Source organism: Dicentrarchus labrax, unplaced genomic scaffold (assembly GCF_905237075.1).
Source record: "Dicentrarchus labrax unplaced genomic scaffold, dlabrax2021, whole genome shotgun sequence".
NCBI classification, from domain to species: Eukaryota; Metazoa; Chordata; class Actinopteri; family Moronidae; genus Dicentrarchus; species Dicentrarchus labrax.
The window spans coordinates 14,227,626-14,249,628 of record NW_026136708.1 but is presented as its reverse complement, the minus strand read 5'-3'; the positions used below and the strand labels follow the sequence as shown (position 1 = coordinate 14,249,628).

General features: G+C 40.2%; 1 protein-coding gene across 5 annotated transcripts in view; it reads right to left on the bottom strand.

Moving 5' to 3' along the window:
* The window catches only part of sipa1l1 (signal-induced proliferation-associated 1 like 1), a 77,905-nt gene that overhangs the window by 11,539 nt on the left and 44,363 nt on the right, over positions 1–22,003 (bottom strand). For all 5 annotated transcript variants that reach the window (XM_051410104.1, XM_051410103.1, XM_051410105.1 and 2 more), the window contains 12 exons: positions 21,531–21,753; positions 21,013–21,143; positions 17,653–17,841; positions 16,814–16,988; positions 15,248–15,351; positions 14,782–14,939; positions 7,239–7,818; positions 4,682–4,780; positions 3,947–4,122; positions 3,342–3,629; positions 2,821–2,970; positions 2,085–2,218 (listed from right to left, as the gene is read on the bottom strand). In XM_051410104.1, the coding sequence (XP_051266064.1) occupies positions 2,085–2,218; positions 2,821–2,970; positions 3,342–3,629; positions 3,947–4,122; positions 4,682–4,780; positions 7,239–7,818; positions 14,782–14,939; positions 15,248–15,351; positions 16,814–16,988; positions 17,653–17,841; positions 21,013–21,143; positions 21,531–21,753 (2,407 nt within the window). The remainder of the gene's footprint in view (positions 1–2,084; positions 2,219–2,820; positions 2,971–3,341; positions 3,630–3,946; positions 4,123–4,681; positions 4,781–7,238; positions 7,819–14,781; positions 14,940–15,247; positions 15,352–16,813; positions 16,989–17,652; positions 17,842–21,012; positions 21,144–21,530; positions 21,754–22,003) is intronic.

The window sequence follows — 22,003 nt, the reverse complement described above, 5'->3', positions numbered from 1 at the left end:
TGACCACAGCACCATGAGAGGGAGAGCTAAGGGAGGTATCATAACATCTGCTGGGTGAATCTAGTAATGTAGTAAACCCCTCCATATCTCACTTAGAATATTCATTACTTTGCATAGTTTTCTCCGCACAGCAGCCCATAGGCCTCTCTGCTCTAATTAGAGATGGTTGCACGTGTGCATGCCTGCTTGTTTGAGTGCCTGTGCGTATGTGTATATGTGGCAACATTTTTGTGTGCAATGTTTTTTTCGTTTCTCAAGAGTTGTTTTAGAAGTGATTGGTCAACCAGATGTCTTGGTATGAAAAGCCTGACAGTTCGTGACAAACCAAAAACACGATTTCCCAGCGCCTTGGGTTAATGTGTGCACTCTTGTAGGCATTGATGAACTAAAAAAAACTGTTAGGGTATTTAAGAATTGCTGTGCATAGGATGGAAAGTCATGACAAATAGCATTTTTCTGCATCTTTCCACCCAATGCATGAATTAATCATAAACCTGCCACAGGATATCAAAAGAAAATGGAGAAAATGCTTTGTTAAATGGTAGACGAACAGGAAAACTTGATGCAATAATTACTCTAATGCAAAACCTTGTATAGACTATATTAAGGGCTATGATAATGTCCTTGTTGTTTGTGACAGGAATTGAGAGACAAAAACTAAAAGCACAAGTGAGTCTCCTGCCCTCTGCATGACTTGTTTTATTTCTGGACAGAGCATGGCCACATCATCATTGCTGAAGACTAACGGGTCAAGGGGGTAAAAATGAGAGGAAGAGGAAAGAACAGAAACACAAACCACAGAGACAGCAAAGTAGACTGTGTTGGGCTGGACACTTGGCTGACAGAGGCCAAGCTGGCCCAGCCTGCATTGTTACACCCTAACCAATAAAGACATAAGTGCTATAAACAACCACAAAATGAGAGACTATGGCCTAGCTCTGTGATTGTGGCGGTCAAGAACAGGTTGAGGACACGGCTCAAAGTAGGCTGGTCAACAATCAACCAAAGCAACATCCTGCTGGGAATCAGAGGAGCGGTGGAGGAGCATGTAGTCTTTATGGCTTTCAGAGGCCGAGCTGGTAAACAAGAGGAAAACTCCCAAAGAAACAGTGCATGGGAGAATACTCATAATTAAATGGAAGCAATGAAAGCCAATCTACAAGAAAATAAAAAGATGAATGAGAGGCAAACATAAGTGGCAGTGGAGAATGAGGAACTGGCTGGAGGGGGGCCGGGAGGGAAAGAAAGGCACACAAACAGAAGGCTGGCCAACAGTGTTGACAGGAAATAAAAAGGAATTTCTCCACCTTTCTATTTCTCCTTTATTAAACCTTATATAATGAGTGAAAAGTGACAGAGAAAAAGCCTTATACTTTAATTTAGATCACTGTTTGATCTCATTTCCACCATTCGACTATTCTATTTCCTTTTTTTGTTTGTCTCATTATATTCCCACCTTTCCCTGTTTGTTCACAGAGACATCAAGATCTTCTTCGTGAAAGCAATATAATTCACTGTTTTCAGAAGAGGAGGAGGAGGAGGAGGGGAAGGGGGACAGAAGTACTGTTTAGAGGCAGAGTAGATGCTGTCAGAGTTGGTATCTCAGCTCTGGAAGGTGCTGCTCAAAAAACTGTCACTAGCAGAGGAGGAAACACACACACACACACACACACACACACACACACACACACACACACACACACACACACACACACACACACACACACACACACACACACACACACACACACACACACACACACACACACACACACACACACACACACACACACACACACACACACACACAGACACACACAGACACTCTTCTGGATACCTCATTTCAAAGGAATTAGAAAAATGTTTTCATATGGATGATTTATTTCCCGTGCTGTCCCTACCTCCCCCGCGTCACGTCAAGAGTCACGTCCCCTCACATTCCTCCCATATACACAGAAAAATACATTTAGTTTGCTGAAAACATTAGAATCCACTATGAGTATTAAGCCACTGCACCTTGCTCTCTTACTACATTTACTGTATTAACTAACTATATTAATTTGTCCTCCATGCCATATATTCACCTGTTGAGCCTCGTTCACCTCCACCCCCTTCCTCCATTCTTGACCAGTTGGGAGTGGACTTTCCACTGGACCCGCCCTCTCCAACAGCCTCTCGTCTCTCCGTAGACATCGGAGAGTGGCGGTTGCCCACAAACCTGGGGAATGAGCACACAAGCACAAAATGAGAAGACTTTTTATTCATCTTTTTTTATCATCTAAATGTTTCCACTGATTAAAAATGCAGAGCGTGAAGAACTGACGGAATGACAGAGTTTGAAACACAATACATTTCCCCACAGGCTGTAGTGGGAGGAAGTAAAAAAAAAAGAAAGAAGATGTTCTGTCAGGAGCATTATCATACACAAAGACACTCAAATGCTATCACCTCACTCTCCTACACAGTAACAACTGTCAAATTAATCTAATCTCAAGCCAACTTTTAACTTAATGTAAAACAAAAATATCTTCCAAGATCAGTGACGTTATTGCTTTTTGTTGCACTCTAAAGATGAAAACTGAGACTAACTATAATACATCATACATAAAAGACAAACAAATGTGTTTCTATGATTAATAATTACATAAAAAAACATGAAAAATGAATAAACAAAAAAAAGTGCCTCAAGGCAGCAAAAAACTTTTCTGTGAGACTGAGATTTGTTGCTCTTCTGAAATTATATATCATCATTTGCATAAAAATACTCTGAAACAAACCCAGCCACAGACTAACACAATCCCACTCCCCCCTCTTCCTTACTGCTCAGGCATGGACTTCTGTCTCCAGTGAGCAGAGCTTCCAGAGGTGTCACTGGAACAAGACAGGTTGCTGGGAGAGCTGCGATTGTGAGGGGAACGACCCAGCGCCATGGAGGAGGCCAGGCTATAGCTTTCACTGCCGGGAGACATCCTGGTATACGAACAAACACGTATACACAAAGGAACTGTAAGAATTTGCAGGCACATGGAAATTGAGGAACTAAAGGAAGATGAAATAAACAAAGCAAAGCATTGTAGGAGCACAATGCTCTAAGTTGTTCCTTCAGAGGAAATTCCACTGATTGCTACTTTGTGGTCACAGTTCCCACGCAATCAGGATGAAAAAAATTACATGAATACTTAAAAGCTACTGTTTAGAAACCAGCTACACACACCCAATAGCTGCCTCTTGTGTGCTTTGTATACATTTGTATGCTATTGTAAATATGAATGAATGTGAAAATATGGATTATTGCCCCAACAAATACTATAATAATATTTGAAAAGCCAAAGGGCTCTGACCTCTTGGGGTCCAGGGGTCGACCATCACTGCTGACACTCCGTGGGATGACAGCGCCCCTCTCCAGCCTCTCAGCTGACAGGGTCTTCCCCACTGAGCTACCCAGGCTGATGGCACGGTTGGGCGTGTGGGGCTGTGGCGAGGCGGTCAGTGACTGCTGAGGGCTGCTAGACGTCCTCTGCCACTTGTTGTTGTTGCTGCGGAACGGGAACTTGTATTCGAACGAGCCGCTATCGCTGCTGCTGCCCTTATAATCTGACACAGGCATCCGATAGAGCTCTGAACAGCCTCTGTAGAAGGGGAGGAATGACATCTTGTTTGAGAAGCAAGTGTTGTTTGTGTCAGTGAGGGTTCACATTGCTTTCTCTTGGCAGGAATTGAGGAGGACATGGATTTTGGATTTGTTACTTTTTAAAATATCCAGTGACACAATAAAACATGCTATGTTAATTGGCTAGGTGCACTAGTATTTTATCTAACGTGACTCCTGATGCACTAAACAATAATTGTGTTTACTGTCTCTTCAGATAACCAATCTAATATATTAACAAACAAGTGGTTAGCATAAGAACTTAAAGCAAACAAATGACGTCCCATCCCCACCTACCTGCGTGGAGTGGCATCATCATGCGGTGGGATGATAACAACCCGCACTGTCACTGAGGTCCGCAGGAGGTCAATCATCTGCTCATGGGTCAACGTCGCTACAGCGACTTTGCAGATTTCTACCAATCGGCTTCCCTGCCGCAGTCCGGCCTGCCAGGCGTAACCATATGGCTCCACCTATAAGTAACAAGGTTTGCATTACAGCTGCAGTGGTGAGATGATTCACTCTCCAAACAGTATAATATCCAAGATAGGGAGTGTCCACATATGCCATCACGTGGTTATATGATGTAGTTTTCTCTATTGAAAAAATACATAAATTGCCATTTGTTTTCCTAAACTGAAACTAACTGAAACAGGGGAAACACAAAAAGGTTTGCATCTTTCAATACCAATCATGATTTTAAGAATCATTTTGACTTCCAAGATAGGTATTTTCCTAACCTGTGTTGTTTAGCATGAAACATGAACAGAATTCTGTTACTCTGATGGCCAACAAGACAACTTTGTCTACCTACACGGCATAACAAATGATCTACAGTCTCTTCTTATTACCAGTAAACACTTTAAAGCTACAAAAAAGGAACAGCACCAATAAAATGAAAACACAAGGCTATATCATCACATTAACAGGTAGACTAATGGCTAATAAAACATATTCAGATCTGCTATATAAAGAGTCAACCAATGAACTAGATTTTTTAGAAGAACATTCGAGTTATGTTCAGACAGATACCTCAGCCACGATGCCTTCATAGTTCACGTGGAAGCCGAGCTGCCCCAGGCCATTTCGACGGAGTGTCATCTCTGATGTCTCACAGCCCTTAGTCAGGAACTGGACATGGGGAGGGCAGAGAGATGCACAAAGCACAGATGAAAGAAGAAGTGTCAGGAATGATCAGAGGGGAGATGATGGGGGGGGGGGAACAGGTCAAGAGGTGTGAGGAGAGAAAAGGAACCAAAAAGGAGGACCATAAAACAGAAGGGGAAAAAAACAGAGAAAGAAAAAATATTATTTATATTATCTCTTTCACATCACCAGTAGAATTTGCACAACCAACAAACACTACACTTACGTGTAGAATTAGTTGCTGTCTAATAGAACACTGGGACAATTAATTTTTTTTTTTTTTTTTTTTTATTTTAGTCAAGTTTAATTTTCTGCTCATATTTTGGACTCCATGTCCTACTTGAACAACAAATAAAATTAAATTTATAGTTTTTATATTTTATAATAATAATATTAGCAATATTTTTACTGTGATTTTGTGCTGCTTTGCCCTATTGCTGCTGTGTCAAAATGAATTTCTCCTTAGGGGTATAAATAAAAGGAATTATCTTATCTTATCTTAAGTCTGCAAAGGTTCAATGAATATGTACACATGCAGAAGAGAACAACTTAAGTGATCCCTGAGAGATTTGGGGCCATAAATAAAGATCAATTAGTGCTCCAGCGTAAGTGGTACACCTCTCACTAGATGTGCACGCTCATGCATTCACACACACACACACACACACACTCGAGAGAAGACAGAAATGAAAGCAGGTGGCTCTTGCTGTGACACTTTAGGCTGTGTTCACAGAGATGTGTCGCTTAGGAAAAACACTTTTGAACTTCATGGTTTTTCATGATGTGGCTCTTAGCATTCAGGAGGGGTAGCTTTAAAGCGGCTGTGCTTCTTTTTCAGGCGAGTGATGTGGAAAAGTTGAAAATAGTTAAATGTTTAAGGAGAGACAGCTTAGGTCATCTGTCAAACTGTAAAAGGCAACCAATGAGTTGACAAAGGATCTGGTAAAACCAATTTCATTGTGGTTGGTCACAACTCAGCCCTCTCTTTCTTCCCTCTACTGATGTGCCTGGCAGCTTCAGGGCACCTTGCATTTCTCTGTCTGAACAGGACGTTAGCAAAAGCTCTACAGAAGTCAAACTCTCAGGGAAGCGTGAATAAATCATGCTGCAGACTGGCACCTGATAGGAATTGTTATGATTTTCTGTGATGTTTCAGAATGTGTGCGTGGGAGAGGAAGAGAGTACAAGAAAAAAGGGAACGATAAGGAGCAAACGAGGAGGAAAAAAAGAGAGCAAAGAGAAGAGAAAGAGAGATATACAGAGAGAGAGACGAGTTCCAAACAGCGTGTGGCCCAAGGCCACTTCCCTTCCTCTCTCTGGCACTGAGGGAGTCCAAATGATTGAAGATTAACGCCAGATGCAAACAAATGCAACATGGAAAGTAATACATTTCTGAGACCTGAGCCAAATAACGGTGTGTGTGTGTGTGTGTGTGTGTGTGTGTGTGTGTGTTCAAATATTGTTAGTATGCATGTGTGCAAATCAAAGATGGTGCACTCAATTGAGGTTACATAAATACATGATAAAAACCACACACAGAGACACAGACACAGACACACAGACACACACACAGACACAGACACACACACACACACAGACACACACAGACACACACAGACACACACACACACACACACACACTCTTTGAAGGTAGGGAGAGGCTTGGGAAATGAATGTATTCTAAAGCACTGATGATTACATAAGAAAACACCTTTTTTTCTAACTAGTTTCCATGGAAACAGCTAAGGAAGAGCTAGCACCATTTCACTGTATGTGTAGGTGTATGAGCCATTAGGAGTATGTTGTCCAGAGGTGTTTCTGAAACTCCCCCAATAAGCTGAGACCAGTAATGAGACAGCAGCTTTGGCATTTAGACACAAAAATGTTGTCATTCTGGCAGACTGACAGCCAACAGTAAATAGTAGGAGAGACTGTGAGTGGGCCAGGTAAATGATCAATGGCAGCCAACAGCGTTTTGGTCCATTGATTTGGTTTCTCAGTACTTGTCTGCTCTCTTGAATGAATGTTTGTCACCTCAGGCATTCTTTGGTCTTATTCAGAGTCTCCCAACAACCACATGGAGTCTGGCTTAATTTTGCAGCCTGAGTCGTGCTACCCATTTGGTTACAGGAACCAAAACCTCATTCGGTTGACACTGGCAAACTACATTATGTCAGTTCTCTTGGAAAATAAACCTGGCACCAACTGACCTAATTTGGTTCTGGATGTGTAGTTGCCATGACCTCAGCTATGACAGGAGAGGACAGGAAGACCCACAAATGTCAGTGATTGATATAATTGTGAAAATATGTCACATAATTACTCATTTAACATATTACAAGCGAGAACAGTCGTTCTAATTTTATAAATTATCCAAGCATGCTGAGCACACAACAGCCAGTCTTAGCACATATGCAATGTATTGGTGTGTGTGTATTCTAACCTCTAGACGTTTGACCACCTCCTTGAAATCCTCAGTGTTATTACTGATACTCCTCAGAGACACACTTTCTCCGCGCTCGTAGAAAATCCGCAAAGACGCAGGGCTGCTCAGCATCCAGCCAATCACGTCCTTAGTTGCACAGTTGAACACCACAGCCTTGGCCTCCTGGTCCAGCAGGATGAGAAAGTCATTGGAAATTGCCAGAAGGGCCTCCAGTTCCCCTCCGGTCCCGTGATCCTCAACATGGACTGGCCAGGTTACTGCCCCCAGGCTGCGCAGCTCTGCCCCTACATATGGCCGGCTTTTCTCTTTTTTCTTGTGGGCCAGTGAGATAAAAGGGAACTTTCCCGAGGGGTCGATGGGTGTGCTGGTGGTGTGGCGCTCAGCCAGGTCGCGCAGGTACTCCTGCCGCGTTCGGGTGGCCATGGCACGGAACTTGTGTGACTTGTGGGCAGCATTTTCTGCATTGATGACCTTGGCCAGCAGGAAGTCCCGGAACACAGAGGACTTGGGAAAGGTCACGCCTTCTGGGATAAGGGGGCCGAAGGAGGGCACATCTTTGGAACGAGTGACTGCCACACTACAGGGAGAGCAGAGCAGGAGTAGAAAAAGAAGTGAGAGGAGAAAGAAGGAAAAGGGGAATAGAGAAGAGAAGAATTGATGGTTACTTGTTCCAGTATTGACCAACAATTTGGTTTAAGGAGGGTATTTTTGGAGGGTATTTTTTTCAGACGTCATAGATCCTGTGGCTTAAATTCAGTGTTTTATTACACAGTAAATCTCAAAATGTCACATCACATTCAGACTTGAAGTATTTATGTCACTAAGATTTAAAAGTACTACCAGATTCTCCAATAGAGTTTATGTTATATAGTTTATATGTTATATATAAATGTATTGGCCTATGTGTTTGCTCACTCAAGAATAGGAGCAAAAAAGACACTATTCTCGACTTCAAATTGGTTGTTTACTGTTATCTTTATCTGTCGAAATGTTCTTCAAAATAACTATTAACAAATTTGTTATCATGTGGAGGCTATGTGTATTTGCTTTTTCCCTAATATTGTAGCATGTACTTCATTTACGTGTCCTGTACCTCCCTGTTTTTAATGCTCTAAACCTCCCTTCTCCCTGTCCCCTTTTTCCTCTCATTAAGTCCCTGGAATGGCCATTTGAGGCTGTTTGCCCTGTCTGGTATGTCAGGAACTCAGCTGAGCAGCCATGGAGAGGAAGGAGAGTCGAGGAGGAGGATGAGGGGAGAGTGATATTCCAAATCTCCTGCCCAAAGCCACAGAAAACCCAGAGTGAGGGAAAAGGAAAACGTGGCTAAGGAAAGGAGGACTGTGTGGGAGTCTTTGAAAAGACAGGGAAATGATTGCTTACTGGGGGAAAAAATGCTTTTTTTTCCTGTTATGTGAGACAAACAGACTTACAACCTGATCTGTGGAATGTCTCAGTCTGAAGCGGTTGACAAAAAAAAGAGTAACAGTGCCCTGAAATGGCCTTGTATACACCCAAATAAAACACTATACCTATAAATGGATCACCTGTCGTAGTCTCAACCTCTTCTTGACCTAATGAGTTCAATCACAGATCTTCTCTCAGGTGATAATTACTAGCTGACAAGAGTAGCACTGGAAGTCAGAACCCTCATCCCACACACCTCCCTGCTGACATGCATCAGCACACATGTTGACACCAGGATTAATCGCTTTGTCTAATAAGCAACCAAAGTCAATATGTCACCCACATATTTCTAAACATACCTCAGAGACACCCCGTCCTCACCGGAGACGTGTGGTGTTCAATTATACTAACCGTCAAATTGTTGACACCTTATTTCCCACCTTTCCTTGTTTGTGGCAGACAGAGGTAAAAGAACAAACTTTTTGCCTTGGAGATTGAACACACAGACTTTTATAGTATAGTGTTGATATATGAATGCTGGGAATACCCTCCGTAGCTGCTTGGTTTTCCCACAAGGCATATGTAACTGAAGTCTTATGGACAAAAACAAGAAACAGGGAAGAAAGTAATGTGTATGTGTGTAGGTGGAAAGTCATACAACATTTAACTTGCTTGTGTATTTTCAAACAGATCAATAAGAATTGCATCACACTGTCGATACATAGTTCATCTGATACATTATGCATTGCCTTGTTTGTTTATTGCTGACTGCTGGGTTTCTTCCACCTTTATTCCATATTATGCCACATTTGAAAAAGTGAAAGAAAATGACTTTGTCCCTGGAGGTTGAAAGGCATTACTATATTTCTCTGTAGCTCTAAAAAGCCTGTATTTGAATATATAATCAGGCATACAGTGTCCCATGTACTACATGCAGTGAGTACAAATAGTTGATTCAGTTAGTGAGTTGTTAGCGTGTGTTGACACACAACGGTGGAGCCCTAAAACACAATATATTTGATTTGTAATCAGATCAGCAGGTTGAAATGAGATTTTAAATGCTCTTCCCCAGTCGTTTCCATTTGACGTACAAAGAACATACAAATACTAGAATGTTCTAAGTTCCAATTAAAGTGTAAAGCGGCTACAATCAATATTTTTATATTAACAATGAATCACACGACTGTGTGTATGTGGAAGGAGTAACTGTGATGAACCCATTAACAATTACCATTGGACTTTGCAATTCCCCTCTCCATGGAGCTCTATAGCGGGTTTCAGCCCATTGTTTTTGTTTTCTGGCTTGCAATATTGTTTTGGTTCACTCTCACTGTTCTCATCAGTGTTGTTTCCAGCTGAAGCTGATATTTTCCAGCAAAAGCTCCAAAAACCCACAACAGACACCAAATGACAGACAGATAAAATTAACAACTCCCTGGTGAATACAGTGGCGCATTAAGCACCAGAGATCTTTTTCTTGGTTGGTAGAGACCAAAATTAGCTAAAAGGAGAGTGAATATTAGACAAAAAGACCTAAAGACAACTCAAAGCTAAATGCTAATGTTACACTGCACCTGCTAGATGTGTAAATAAGCAACTGAATCATACTATGACAAATGATAATATGTCAGTGTTGTGTTTTACTGACCCAAAGTGTCCAAAAAACTAATAAACAGTTAATGTAGTTTAAATGATAATTTGATAGTTGTTACTGCAGCACCCAACATGTGTTAATGTGATGCGGCATGTTTAAATTCTATTAGAGGGCAGCTCTCCCTGCAAACTGTAAGTACTGTAGTTAGAACACTATATCGAAGTTTAGTATATAAAATGCTAAAAAATAATATATTGGTATGATGTCAACACTACAAAGCTCAAAAAGGAAGCAGGACGTTCCATTTAACTAGTTTTCACTTTGCAGCATTCTTTTTACAATTTATTTTTATAAAATCTGAATTTTAAATCGACAGCCAATACATACAGTAGGTGACACAGTCTGGAAGGTAATATTCACTTGTTTTTCTGTAGATGACAAATGAATCATGACAGGTATTTCAGAGAAGAGCAGCTAAAGTGGTTATAAGCAGGCTGAACAAATGATTAAAATAAAATGTGACCTTTTATTCTTATTCTTCTGCATCACTACAAACATCACTCAATACATTACACTACAGCTCTAAAAGCACTTGTTCGGATCTCAAACACCTGTGAGTCAGTCAACCAAAGACCTGTGACTCATGCAGGACAGAGGGAAGTGATGGAGAGAGAGAAAGGGGGTAGGGGTATGAAAGCCAGAGAACAAGACATAGAAAGCATAAGAAAAAAAGTGAATGAGAAAAAAAGAGAGATGGAGTGAGAAAGCGCGCGAGAGACAGAGAGAGAGAGAGAGAGAGAGAGAGAGAGAGAGAGAGAGAGAGAGAGAGAGAGAGAGAGAGGAGAGGGATTGCTGGGCTGTGTGGCTGCTGTGTGATCCGCATGGCAGGAGGTTTGGCAGTAAAAAATGAAAGAGCACATTCCTGTGGTTTCAGTGATTTGTGGTCTTATAAATATCCAGTGTGTGGGCAGCTCCGCTCTTCCAGTATCTACGACCTGCTGCCCACTGAGCCAAAGCAAGAAAAAGAACATGTCAATACCTATTGGAGTGGGTGGCTCAGAGGTGTACTGTATGTATGTGTGTGGGTGTGGGGAAGGTTACATATAACATGTTTTTGTCTACTTGTGACAACTAGTCAATTTATGTTTTACAGTATTTACATACAGTAATGTGCTCCAGAAACAGATGTAAGAGATCAGGGAATTAATTTAGGAAAACATATACTGTATAAACTTTAATCTTTCACACCATACAAAACATTGGGATTCACATTCAGCTCAGTCATACGGTCACTATTACCTCACACTACACAATTCTTGTTTTTCTGGTTTAGCAATAGTCTCATAAGTGTGGTGATGTGTCAATGTGGAAAAAAATAACTGCACTGGCATATATTTTACTAAGCACAGGCAAGCATCTGGCATTGAAGACGTGGCTATGTTTACTAGACCTCCTATTAAAAACCATTTGGGCTGCAGCCATCAAGACTTCATTATATAAGAGTAAGTAAGTATATAAGAGTGGTTTTTAAAGTTGTTGGGATTAACAGACAATTATACTAGACACTAACAGAGTTAGAGCAGTTAAAACATAACAATGGCCTGGTTCACTACACTTGTAACAGTTGGGGAAAAATGTAAAATTGTGTTTTGGTATAAAACATCGACACATGCAACTCCAAATTAAACAGACCTTTTGTATTCCAGATCAGAGCAAACAATTGATTGACCAATCAGTAAGCAGTACAGTTATCCTTAAGTCCTCAAATGCAGGCAAGTCAGAGCAGGTGACAGGGTTTCTGTATTGTTCAAGACTTACTTTAAGAGTTAAATACTTTTTAAGACCTGTTTAATAGCAAATAGAATGTGATTTAATACCTTTTTCACAGTTATACTGTTAAAGAATGAGAAACCCTGCAGGGAAAATAAGGCTCACAATGTCAATAAATTTATACATTGACATTAATATCACATATTTCCCAGTAATATAAACAATAATTTCAGTAAGTAACAATAATTCCTAGTAATATAATTGGCTATCGCCTTTTATATCTACACACACTGGGGGTTGCCTTCCATGGAGTCTGCTGTGTTTAAACTGAGTCTATTTAGGGGCATTTACGTTTTGCGGCCACCATAGTTTCACCTTTGTGCTTACAAGAGTTGAAATATGCAATTACACTGCTAAATGCCACTAAATCCTACGCACTGGACCATGAACCATTGTCAGGACATAGACCCAGATAAGTTGCAGAAAATGAATGAATGGATTAACCAATTAAAAATTATTAATTCATTTGAGTTCATATAAGTCTTTGTTAAACTGGCCCTCATTGTAAGTCAATGACCTTCTGTGGCTACAAGTAGCAACAGGGTTTGCTACAGGTCTGATCGTGTAGACTCCACAGAAAAAGATTAAACAGCCTCCTGCGTACAAAATTCACTATCCTTTGTTCTCACTTTAAGTTTTTAGATGTATAATGTCCTCTAACAGCCCACAATCACAAAAATGTTCTACCTAATGTTACTGTCCAGAAAAAAATATTCAAGAGCGGCAACAAACAGAGAAAGGACAGAAAAAAAGGAAATAAACAAAAGGATGGAAAGCAAGCAAGCAAGAGAGAATCAGTATCTTTATCTATGAAAACAAAGAGGAATATTTTTTAATACTCATACAATAATATACTATAATGTCCTCAAAAGGGGTGCCATGGTTCTAATAAGGATTTGGAATCACTGTGTTTAAGACCAGAGCCATACTAAATAGAACGAGTGCTAGAGTGCTATATTTCCCTGCCCTGTGTGCATGTGAAAGTCCTCTGGTGTCAGCAATAAACACACCAAAGCTTCAAAAGCAACCCCTCAGTCAAATTCCCTGTGGTCTCTACGAATTATAATTTACTTCTGAAACCTGATGTTTTACCGCCTCCTCTACCTATAGTGTGTGCGAAATTAGTTTTCACTTCAAGAAACTTAATTCACATTTGTGAATCACAGAAAGCACGTGTAAATAGTATTTGCTCTATATTCACTCTGTTGCTGGGCACATTGTTTGTGTGTGTTTTGTTGCTCAGTAACGAAGTAGCCCCATGGGGGACAATTAAGACCTCACACAATTTGCTCAAACAGCAATTAAAACAGCCATTAGTGAGAGAGAGAGGAAAAGTCATAGAGAGCAAGATAAGAGGGAATGACAGAAAACTAGATAACAAGACAGAGGCAAGAATAAACCAAGTATGAAATGCCCTTCACAGCTGAACAGGAAATGGAGGAAAGGCAGAATATTCATTATTTCTTAAAAAATAACTCAGAGCTGGCACTTTGTATTTCATATTACACATCTCTGACAATGTGGTAATAAATCGTGAGCCATAGAGAGGGCTCTCAACACTCACAGCCTACTCTATGATGGAGTGATGGAACTGCAAAGGCAACGAGAGATGTACATGAACATTTTGAGGCATAATAAGAGCATTACTGTCTCATCTGCGATGGAAAGTGATTCATGAGGAAAAGTCATGGGCATTTGGGAAAGTCCAATTTATGTATCTAGAATTTTTCAAAACACATCTACTGCGCTGGCTTATATATGACATACACATTAGAAAACACCACTATTGCTAAGGTCACGTTAACTTAATCTATTTTGTCACTGAATGAATGTTTTAAAAATGATCTGAAGCCTATAGCTTAGCCATTGCAATATGTCACGGCAGCTGAGTATCCAAAGTTTCTTTAGAAAACACAATAATTGTAATGTGGTTGATAAATGAGGTGAAAAAAGAGGGAATGATGCAGTTGAGGATAAACGACAAGAAAGTAATACTGATAAGGTATCAGCCAGTGGCAGCAAGGAGGTCAAGTATAGTTATGTAGTTCTGTATATTTAATACTATTAATGTTAATGTTATTGTTTTTGCTATTACAGTAGGCTATGTCTCATCATTAAATAAATAACGTGTCAGGTAATAATAGATTATGACGATAATGATTTTACGACCCTGTCTGTCAAAATTACAGACAATTAGAAAGTCTAATGCAACCTCTGCTCTACTGTACAGAAACTGTGTTTGAAATACTAAAAAAAGACAATTAAAAAGGCATCACAATTAACAAAAATACATTTACTTTTGGTCATTAAAATACCATCAAACTGACAATCTGCAGCCTATTTGTCTTTCTAATTCCATTTTAGCACCTCACTGTTTAGTGATTTCAAAAACCTATAATTGATGAGGTGATAAATATTCCTTTTTTCTGTTTTTCAGTCTTGCGCACGCACGCACGCACGCGCACGCACACGCGCACTCCAGCCAAACTTGTGGACTGAAGTACTGGTCACCATCTTATACCATAATGTCCTATGACACCAGAATTCTTTCCTGTACTATAATACAGCAGATAACTCTTCTACTGCAGGTTAAACTAGGCTAACTTGGCTCTTTGGGGCTGAGAACTCATAACACCAACAGATCGTCAGTGTTTACCCATAATGCAACACTCTCTTGAGAAAAATGTACATACATGGGTGTGTATATCTCACCTGTAGGAGCTGTTCTCGGAGCATGGGTTATGAGCTCGCACAATCACAAAGACGTGCTGGAAGTGTGAGCGAATGTTTTTTGGGGTGAAAGGGAGCGCCCCGGGTTCCTGGAACACGATTGTGACGATATCGTTCCCAATATGGCGCTTTCGCAGTAACTGGAAAAGCACATAGACAGCGGGAGGAATGAAAGTTACATGGGTATATAGACATACCGATACATATGTTGTTTTAAACATTTTTCAACGTTTTTTTGCAACTTAAGCCGTGTGCAAAATTAACATGCAACTGTAATGAAAGTTTTTTCATTGTTTCAATGGCATATTCAAACTGAAAAAAAAAATGTGCATGTTTCAATGACAGTCTGAAGGCTTTATGTCCCCAAGCAAGTTGCAGCTTTTTATTTACAGAAATAATGGTCATCTAGGTCAGTGTGTTGGAACTACGAGCCCTTTGATTAACATACCTGTTGCTTATTGTTGGGTGTGTAGGGCAGCATGGTAGACACATGGAACATGATCTCGTAATCCTTATAAGTGGTGTACAAGGAGTGAGTTCCCGTCGAGTCAGCTGAGGGGGATACAATAAGATGTGAATTTCTCATGCTTTAAAATATGTTTTAAATAAAAAACAACTTGTAAGCCACTCTCTTCAGGTGGTTTTGGTTTCTTGGTCCAGACGCTCAGATTTGGAAAAGCCTTTATAATCCCAAGTATGAATATTTGGTAAGAATACTGCCAAAAGCATCCTAAAAGTGTAGTTTAAGATTGACTATATATGCTCCTTTAAAATAAATAATGGAATAAATATATCTTGCTTGATATGGAGAAGTGTTTATATATAACATGTCCAGAAACACTGACAGTCAACTGAATCTCTCTTAAACATTTATATTACAAACTATCATATTATGAACAATTAACATCTTTGTGTTCCCAATCTTCCTCTGTTGTGAATGCTGATCAGTGTTCCCTGATCTCTTAACAGGCTTTGGCCCTAAAGAGAGCCACTGCATGTTAATAACCGCCTCCACAGTCAAACGATGCGCTCTTTTCAGAGAACAAAACAGTCACAAGGTGTTTAAAAGGCCATACTTAACCTAGCTAGATTACCTCAATTAATTATACTCCTGTAGGGAGTGCTTTGCATGGCTGTATTTAATTTACCAGAGGCTACTGAAGGTTGTATTACATGTCCCGCAAAAGGTGACCAGGAGGGGTTTTTAGTCTCACATAGCATTATGGGGATGACTTAATTGATACAAGGATAGTGTGACATTATATATCAAACAAACTTAAAGAGCATTATGTAGATACCAATCTTGTCTATAGTGAATGCACGGTTGATCAGGAAAAGGAGAGAAGAAAACACATAGTGGATGGAAAGCAATAATCAAAAAAGGACCAAAAGAATAATATAAGACCAAAAGGCCATCTGTCACAAGTCTGAAATTAAAGGACTGTTTGTTTTTAAGGGAGTGTAGTAGTAAAGTAGCGAAATAAAAGGTAAATGCTTTAACTGTCCTTACATAATTCAGTCCAGTGTTTTTGCATTGCATGAGCTTATCCTGAATATAATCTGAATGTTAAAAGTGATTTTAGAGGACTACTAAATAAGTAGTACTGCAGACTATAAAGAGTGTATTTTGTGTGCTCTTTGTGGACAAAAAGGCATGGCCCATTTGCCTGGTTTACCCACAGTGGTTTCAACAACTGCCATTGATTTGACATATCAACTTTACATATAACAGTAAAAGGTATTTCTGAAGTCAGTCCCAAACAATTAGTGATTCAACTAATATGAATATCACATGTCACATGTCACAAGGTTCTGACATTGAACATGCACATCATGTCAGGGTGACTGAACACAAGACACCTTTAATCAATAAGAACTTCTACTTGGAGTGTGTTAATTATTGTTTACACTGCTGCTTTAAATTAGGCATTGGTTTCAGTATCAGTATAAGCCCATCTGGAGGTTTTTCCACAGTACTTGTGGGACAACTTGTCAATGCTGTGTATTTACGTACTCTTGGTGTCCAGCTGGGCCCGGTACTTGGTGAAGCCTTTAAGTCTAACCCTCTCCCCCAGCAGGTGAAGGAACTCCTCCAGTGCAGGACCAGCTGATTCGTTGTTGTACATCTCCTCCTCGCTGCTTTGGCCTGCCATGCAGTACATCACCCCGACTTTCCTCTGGAAACTCAACTATGGAGAGAACCGAGATTACGGCAATGGAAAGGGACGACACGTATATTGCTGTGTAGAAATCATGACAGAGTAACCATGATGACATTTTAGGCAGAACTCATGTTGGCATTTTAAGAATAACCACCTTGGGTTGTTCTGCAGTGGTCGTGATGCCATTTTACAGATAAATCATGTTGACATTTTCAGAGGTTCAGCTTTTGATGATTGCATCAGGGAACATGAGTATCAAAGAGCTTGTTTTGTATTTTTCTCCTTTTTAAGGTCGAGGTGTGTGTTTGTGTGGGTGTCAGTGTGTGTGTTTGCGTGTCGATATGTGAGGGAGTTTCTCCACTTAAATCCAACATAATAGTACCTGGCATTTAATGGATAAATTAAGCAAACATAAAAAATAAATGATAAATCATTATGCTCCACAATGAGACATACCCCTTTTGTAAAAAAAAAACAACACCTACACATAAAATGATTCATAAAACACTATTAAAATAATGTGCTATACATAGTACAGGATCATTTCTGGGAAACCTACGTCTTTAGCTCAAAGAATGATCAATTATTCTTAATGGATCATATTTTTGAGTAACAATGATGTCAAAATGAAGTAATGTTTTTTTTTACTAAACCAATATGAGCAATCAAAGTCTTCACTGTGTCTCCTTACCCCCTGCTCATCCAGCTTCATCAGCTGCTCTGTGACCTTCGGTGTGTTGAGGGCCAGGCGCAAGCAGTGGACATTGAGCTCAGGCACAAGGTGCTCCAGCACCTCTTTGAGGGGCAGACCTCGAGCTAGACCGTGCTTGGATGTGGAAGGTACTGTATCTTCCAGGATGGAGCCCCTCAAGGTATTAAGCTGGAGACAGCATAATCAGAAGGAGAAGAAAAAGAAAGTAGGAAAAGCAAGGATCAATTTGAGTTTCGATAAGAAAACCAAACTAACCAAACACAGTAATTTGACTTACATACCAAATATTAAATAAAATAGACTGTAATTTGACATTTACATCTGATACTGTTGCCTTATTCTCCCCCAAAACATTATTATTATATTTTTGGTCATTTTCTATGTCTGCAGTGTTCTTTATGGCAGTTGTTTGGGTCCATCATAAAATCTTACAGTATCAGCAGATTGTTGCAACACGACCATTTCTCTTGTCACACAGCACTGCTTAATGTACAAGCTGCTGCCCCTAGCTAGTTACTGGTCCTACTAGCTGACTGTACCCAGGCTGCAAGCTTGACCAGGAAGGTTTGTTTACATCACTAGCACAGGAGCTGAGGACTGCTGGGAGGTGGAGGGAAGCAGTTTCGGAATGAGCCGCATAGCCAAAGCGGGGCATGCAGCGAGGACTTTGTAGCGAGTTGATTTGTAAGTAACATTATACATAATCCATTGTATCGATACGTCCACTAGTATTTGTTTTTGGAAGTTATTTATTATGTTATGTTTTAAACAGCAAGACATGTGAAGTTATACTGTGTTGAAATAAATGAACTAGATGTTCAGTCTACTTGCTGGTTGTTTCCACACATTCAGAATCATTGCAGCTGTTTCCATTATTATTTAGCAGGCAGCTGTTAAAAATATATATTCAAATTAATATCATAGGCAATATTGGCTTTAAATAACAACTACTAGTCAACTAGAAAAGTCTTAAGTCAGGGACAGCCCTAATACAGTCACTTCACAATCAGATTTTATCTTTAGAGCACATTACACTGTACTGCATAAGCTTGATCACAATAACAGAATCAGATTTAGTCTGGGTCCTTCCATTTCTGTTCTGTGCAGTGTGTTGGTTCTATCAAAATCCCCCTATAACTGGCAACAACAAAAGCTGCCCAGCACTAGATCTGTAGAGTAAGTCCATGTTTGGGAAAATGCAAGGAAGCCTGTGATGAGGCCTAACGGCCTGTGCAATCAATTTGCAGTATGAGAGGGTTCTTTTCAAAGGATAATCATGGGCTCAGGATCGCTCATGAAATCAATGTTTTTTCTACAAAATCCAGGCTTCTTCCAGAAAAACACTGAAGACCTGTTTAGCTAAATGAGAAAATAGAATCCACGTAGGTTTCTGCCACTGTAGTTTCCACTATGAATGTTCTTAAGCTTTAGACTAAAACAAATTCAAGGATGACACCCATGAATAAATCAAGAGGACTGTAGAAGGATCAGGACCTGAATATCTCATGAACAAATCGGCCCAGCTGGGTCTCTAGTGATCTTAAGAATCGCGTATATGTTGTGTGTTTGATAGGCCCAACATTGATGCCAACACCTTCAAGAAAGCGTGCTCCGTTTGATCGTAATCTGCTGATATTCGCTCTAAATAGTTTAATGGGCAATCTCTATAAACGCCCATTAGAAGAGCCAATCAGCTGACGCATTTATTTTATTCCACAGGAAAGTTATTTAGTGTTTGACACACATAGATATACTTGGGCGGGCCGCCCGGTATATTAATGGTCTGGGATTCGTTTTAGCATTTTGTAGAGAAACAGAGAGAGACGTTATCTGGTGGATGTTTTACAAGCACGGAGCAGGTAAATCAACAGTTCGTATTGAATATGCAGTGTCATTAACAAGCCTGCTCATTAATGTGTGGCTCGCCTGCTGTTGTGAAAAATCCCAAAAAATAAGTTGTGTTTCTTGGGTGACTTTATAAAACCTAACCATCAAAAGTAATGGAGCAGGCACATACAGCCTGTATGATACATGGAGAGAGGAGCAGAAAGAGGCAGGGCAGCCAGTGTGTGTGAGACACAGGTGCTCTTGTGTGCGTGTGCCTGTGTGCGGGGAAAGAGGAGGGAAAAAGCAAGCACAAAGTGTTTTGTGAGTAAACAATAAAACACAAAAATAAGGTGGATAATTAAGTAGAATTAAAATGGTGAAATAAGAAATTAACTATAGAAATAGAAAAAGAAATACACTATTAACATAAGGCTATAACTAGACCCAGTGATCGGTAATCGTATCGGCCGATACTGTTTCTAGTGATCAGCGATCGGTGATCTGTGAACGTCCTCAAAAATCCTGATCGGAGCACTCTCTTTACCTCTTAGGTTAAATAAACTGAAGAGAAGCACTCACACTGAGGACAATGGCTGTCCTCGGTGGACACTGGACTTATCCCTTCAACATCAATGCATCCCACTCACTCCCACACAGACACACACATATATATCTATACCTGCCCAGCGCCCTGCTCTGAAAATAGCAATTAAAGAGGAGAGAGGGAGGGAAGAGAAGGGAAAGAAAATAGAGGAAAACACGGCACAGTAGGTCGTGCGTCATCCCAAGAGATTGGAAGGGCTATTACTCATGGTGCGCTTTAATACAAGAGCAATGCTTTTCCTCCTCTACTCAAATACCTTTGGCTCTATTTTAGTCTCGTTTAGCTGCAAAATGGCACTGCTCAGTCCTTCACAGATGAAGGCTGACAAAGATGGTAGGTGGGCGTTCAGCTCAGAGAATGAGGACATGGATCTCTGGCTCTAGTGTGTCTATAGGAGATGGCAGTAAAGCTACAGGGATTCACAAAAGAGTTCCAATTACTGCAAACTGCAGACTGAGCATCGGGAATGAACAGTTGGGGAAAAAACTGTACATTACAAATGAAATCAAACATGCATTAATTTGAGGCGGTGTAAAGGAATGGAGGGGGTGGCATCTAAGGTCTTAAGCCACATCTGACAACCTTGAACTGAAGCTTTTATAATGTCTCCCCCCCAACTGGGTTTTTCAATAAGCAAGGCTGGGCGCATATCCTATATGTTAACGCCTACACAATTTGAACTCATAAGAGCTTCTCAGTAACACCACTCAGTACAGAGTGTACTAAATATTGACACATTTGTGAACATGAACATTCATGGCTCTAGAGAGAACGGCTACAAATACAGTATATCTCGACGACAGATTAATTAAAAACAAATCCGATCACACAGCAAGAAATCAAGCTAATAAAACACCACGTCAGTATAAGATGTAAAAGGTTCATGTGTGCATTTCAATGTACAGTACCTCACTCGTTCTGAAGATGACCCTGTAGTTGTACTGCTGGCCATGCTCCTTGTGCTCATCCAACTTCTCCCTCCTCAGACTCACTGCCACTGGGCCGAGGTTCTCATCTACCCCCAGATAGTTCCAGTGTTCTAGACATGAGGAGGAATGGGATTAATGGGGGGAAATTAAAGGACAGCTTTGCCACTTTCTTACCACCATTTTAAAGCTCAACCCTATGGATCTAATGTGGTGAGGATATAAACCATTGCATGTAAAAGCATTTGTGAAGTTTTGTTTTCATAATGAAATGCATAATACAGCATTTGCTAAAATACTAAATACTGTGCCAGTGGTCTAAACAGTTTAACCTTGGCTGTAAGTGGAAAATGGCATTTTCTATGCCACTAATAGGTATATCTTATTAAAGATATTTAATAAATACAGTATACTGTCACCAGACAGCTTCCAAATGGAGAAATGGAGAAACAGCTATCAAAATGTATGATCTACAAATCTAAAAAGCCCATTTTGCTCACCTCTGAGGTAGAAGTACTTTCTGTAGTAATAGGCGCCAAGGTCAACATGTTCCACAATGTATCGTTTGGACCTGTCAGCATGTTGGCTTTGCCCATCTTTGGAGGCCTCCAACACAGCCACACCAGCATTGGTAAAATGAGTAGTTAGGGTGGCATCCAAAGGTCCTTCCTCTGTACTACCAGAAGAATTGCTTGAGCTCCCCCCACTCCCTATGCTGCCCTGCTGGAGGATGGAAGAGAAGGACAAGTAAAGCAAATAAGCTTACAACCATAACATTACATTTAATCTTAAGTGCATCTACAACATGCAGAAATAAACTTAATTCAATCTCTTTAATCTGGATGTTTTCAAAATGGCCAGAAAGTTCAGGAAATAAACTTGCAGACAACGGTTTTAAGATTACAACTGAAAAGCCCCAGAGAACATTTTGAGGAATTAAGAGAAATAAGCATATTTAGTTTTTTTTAAATTA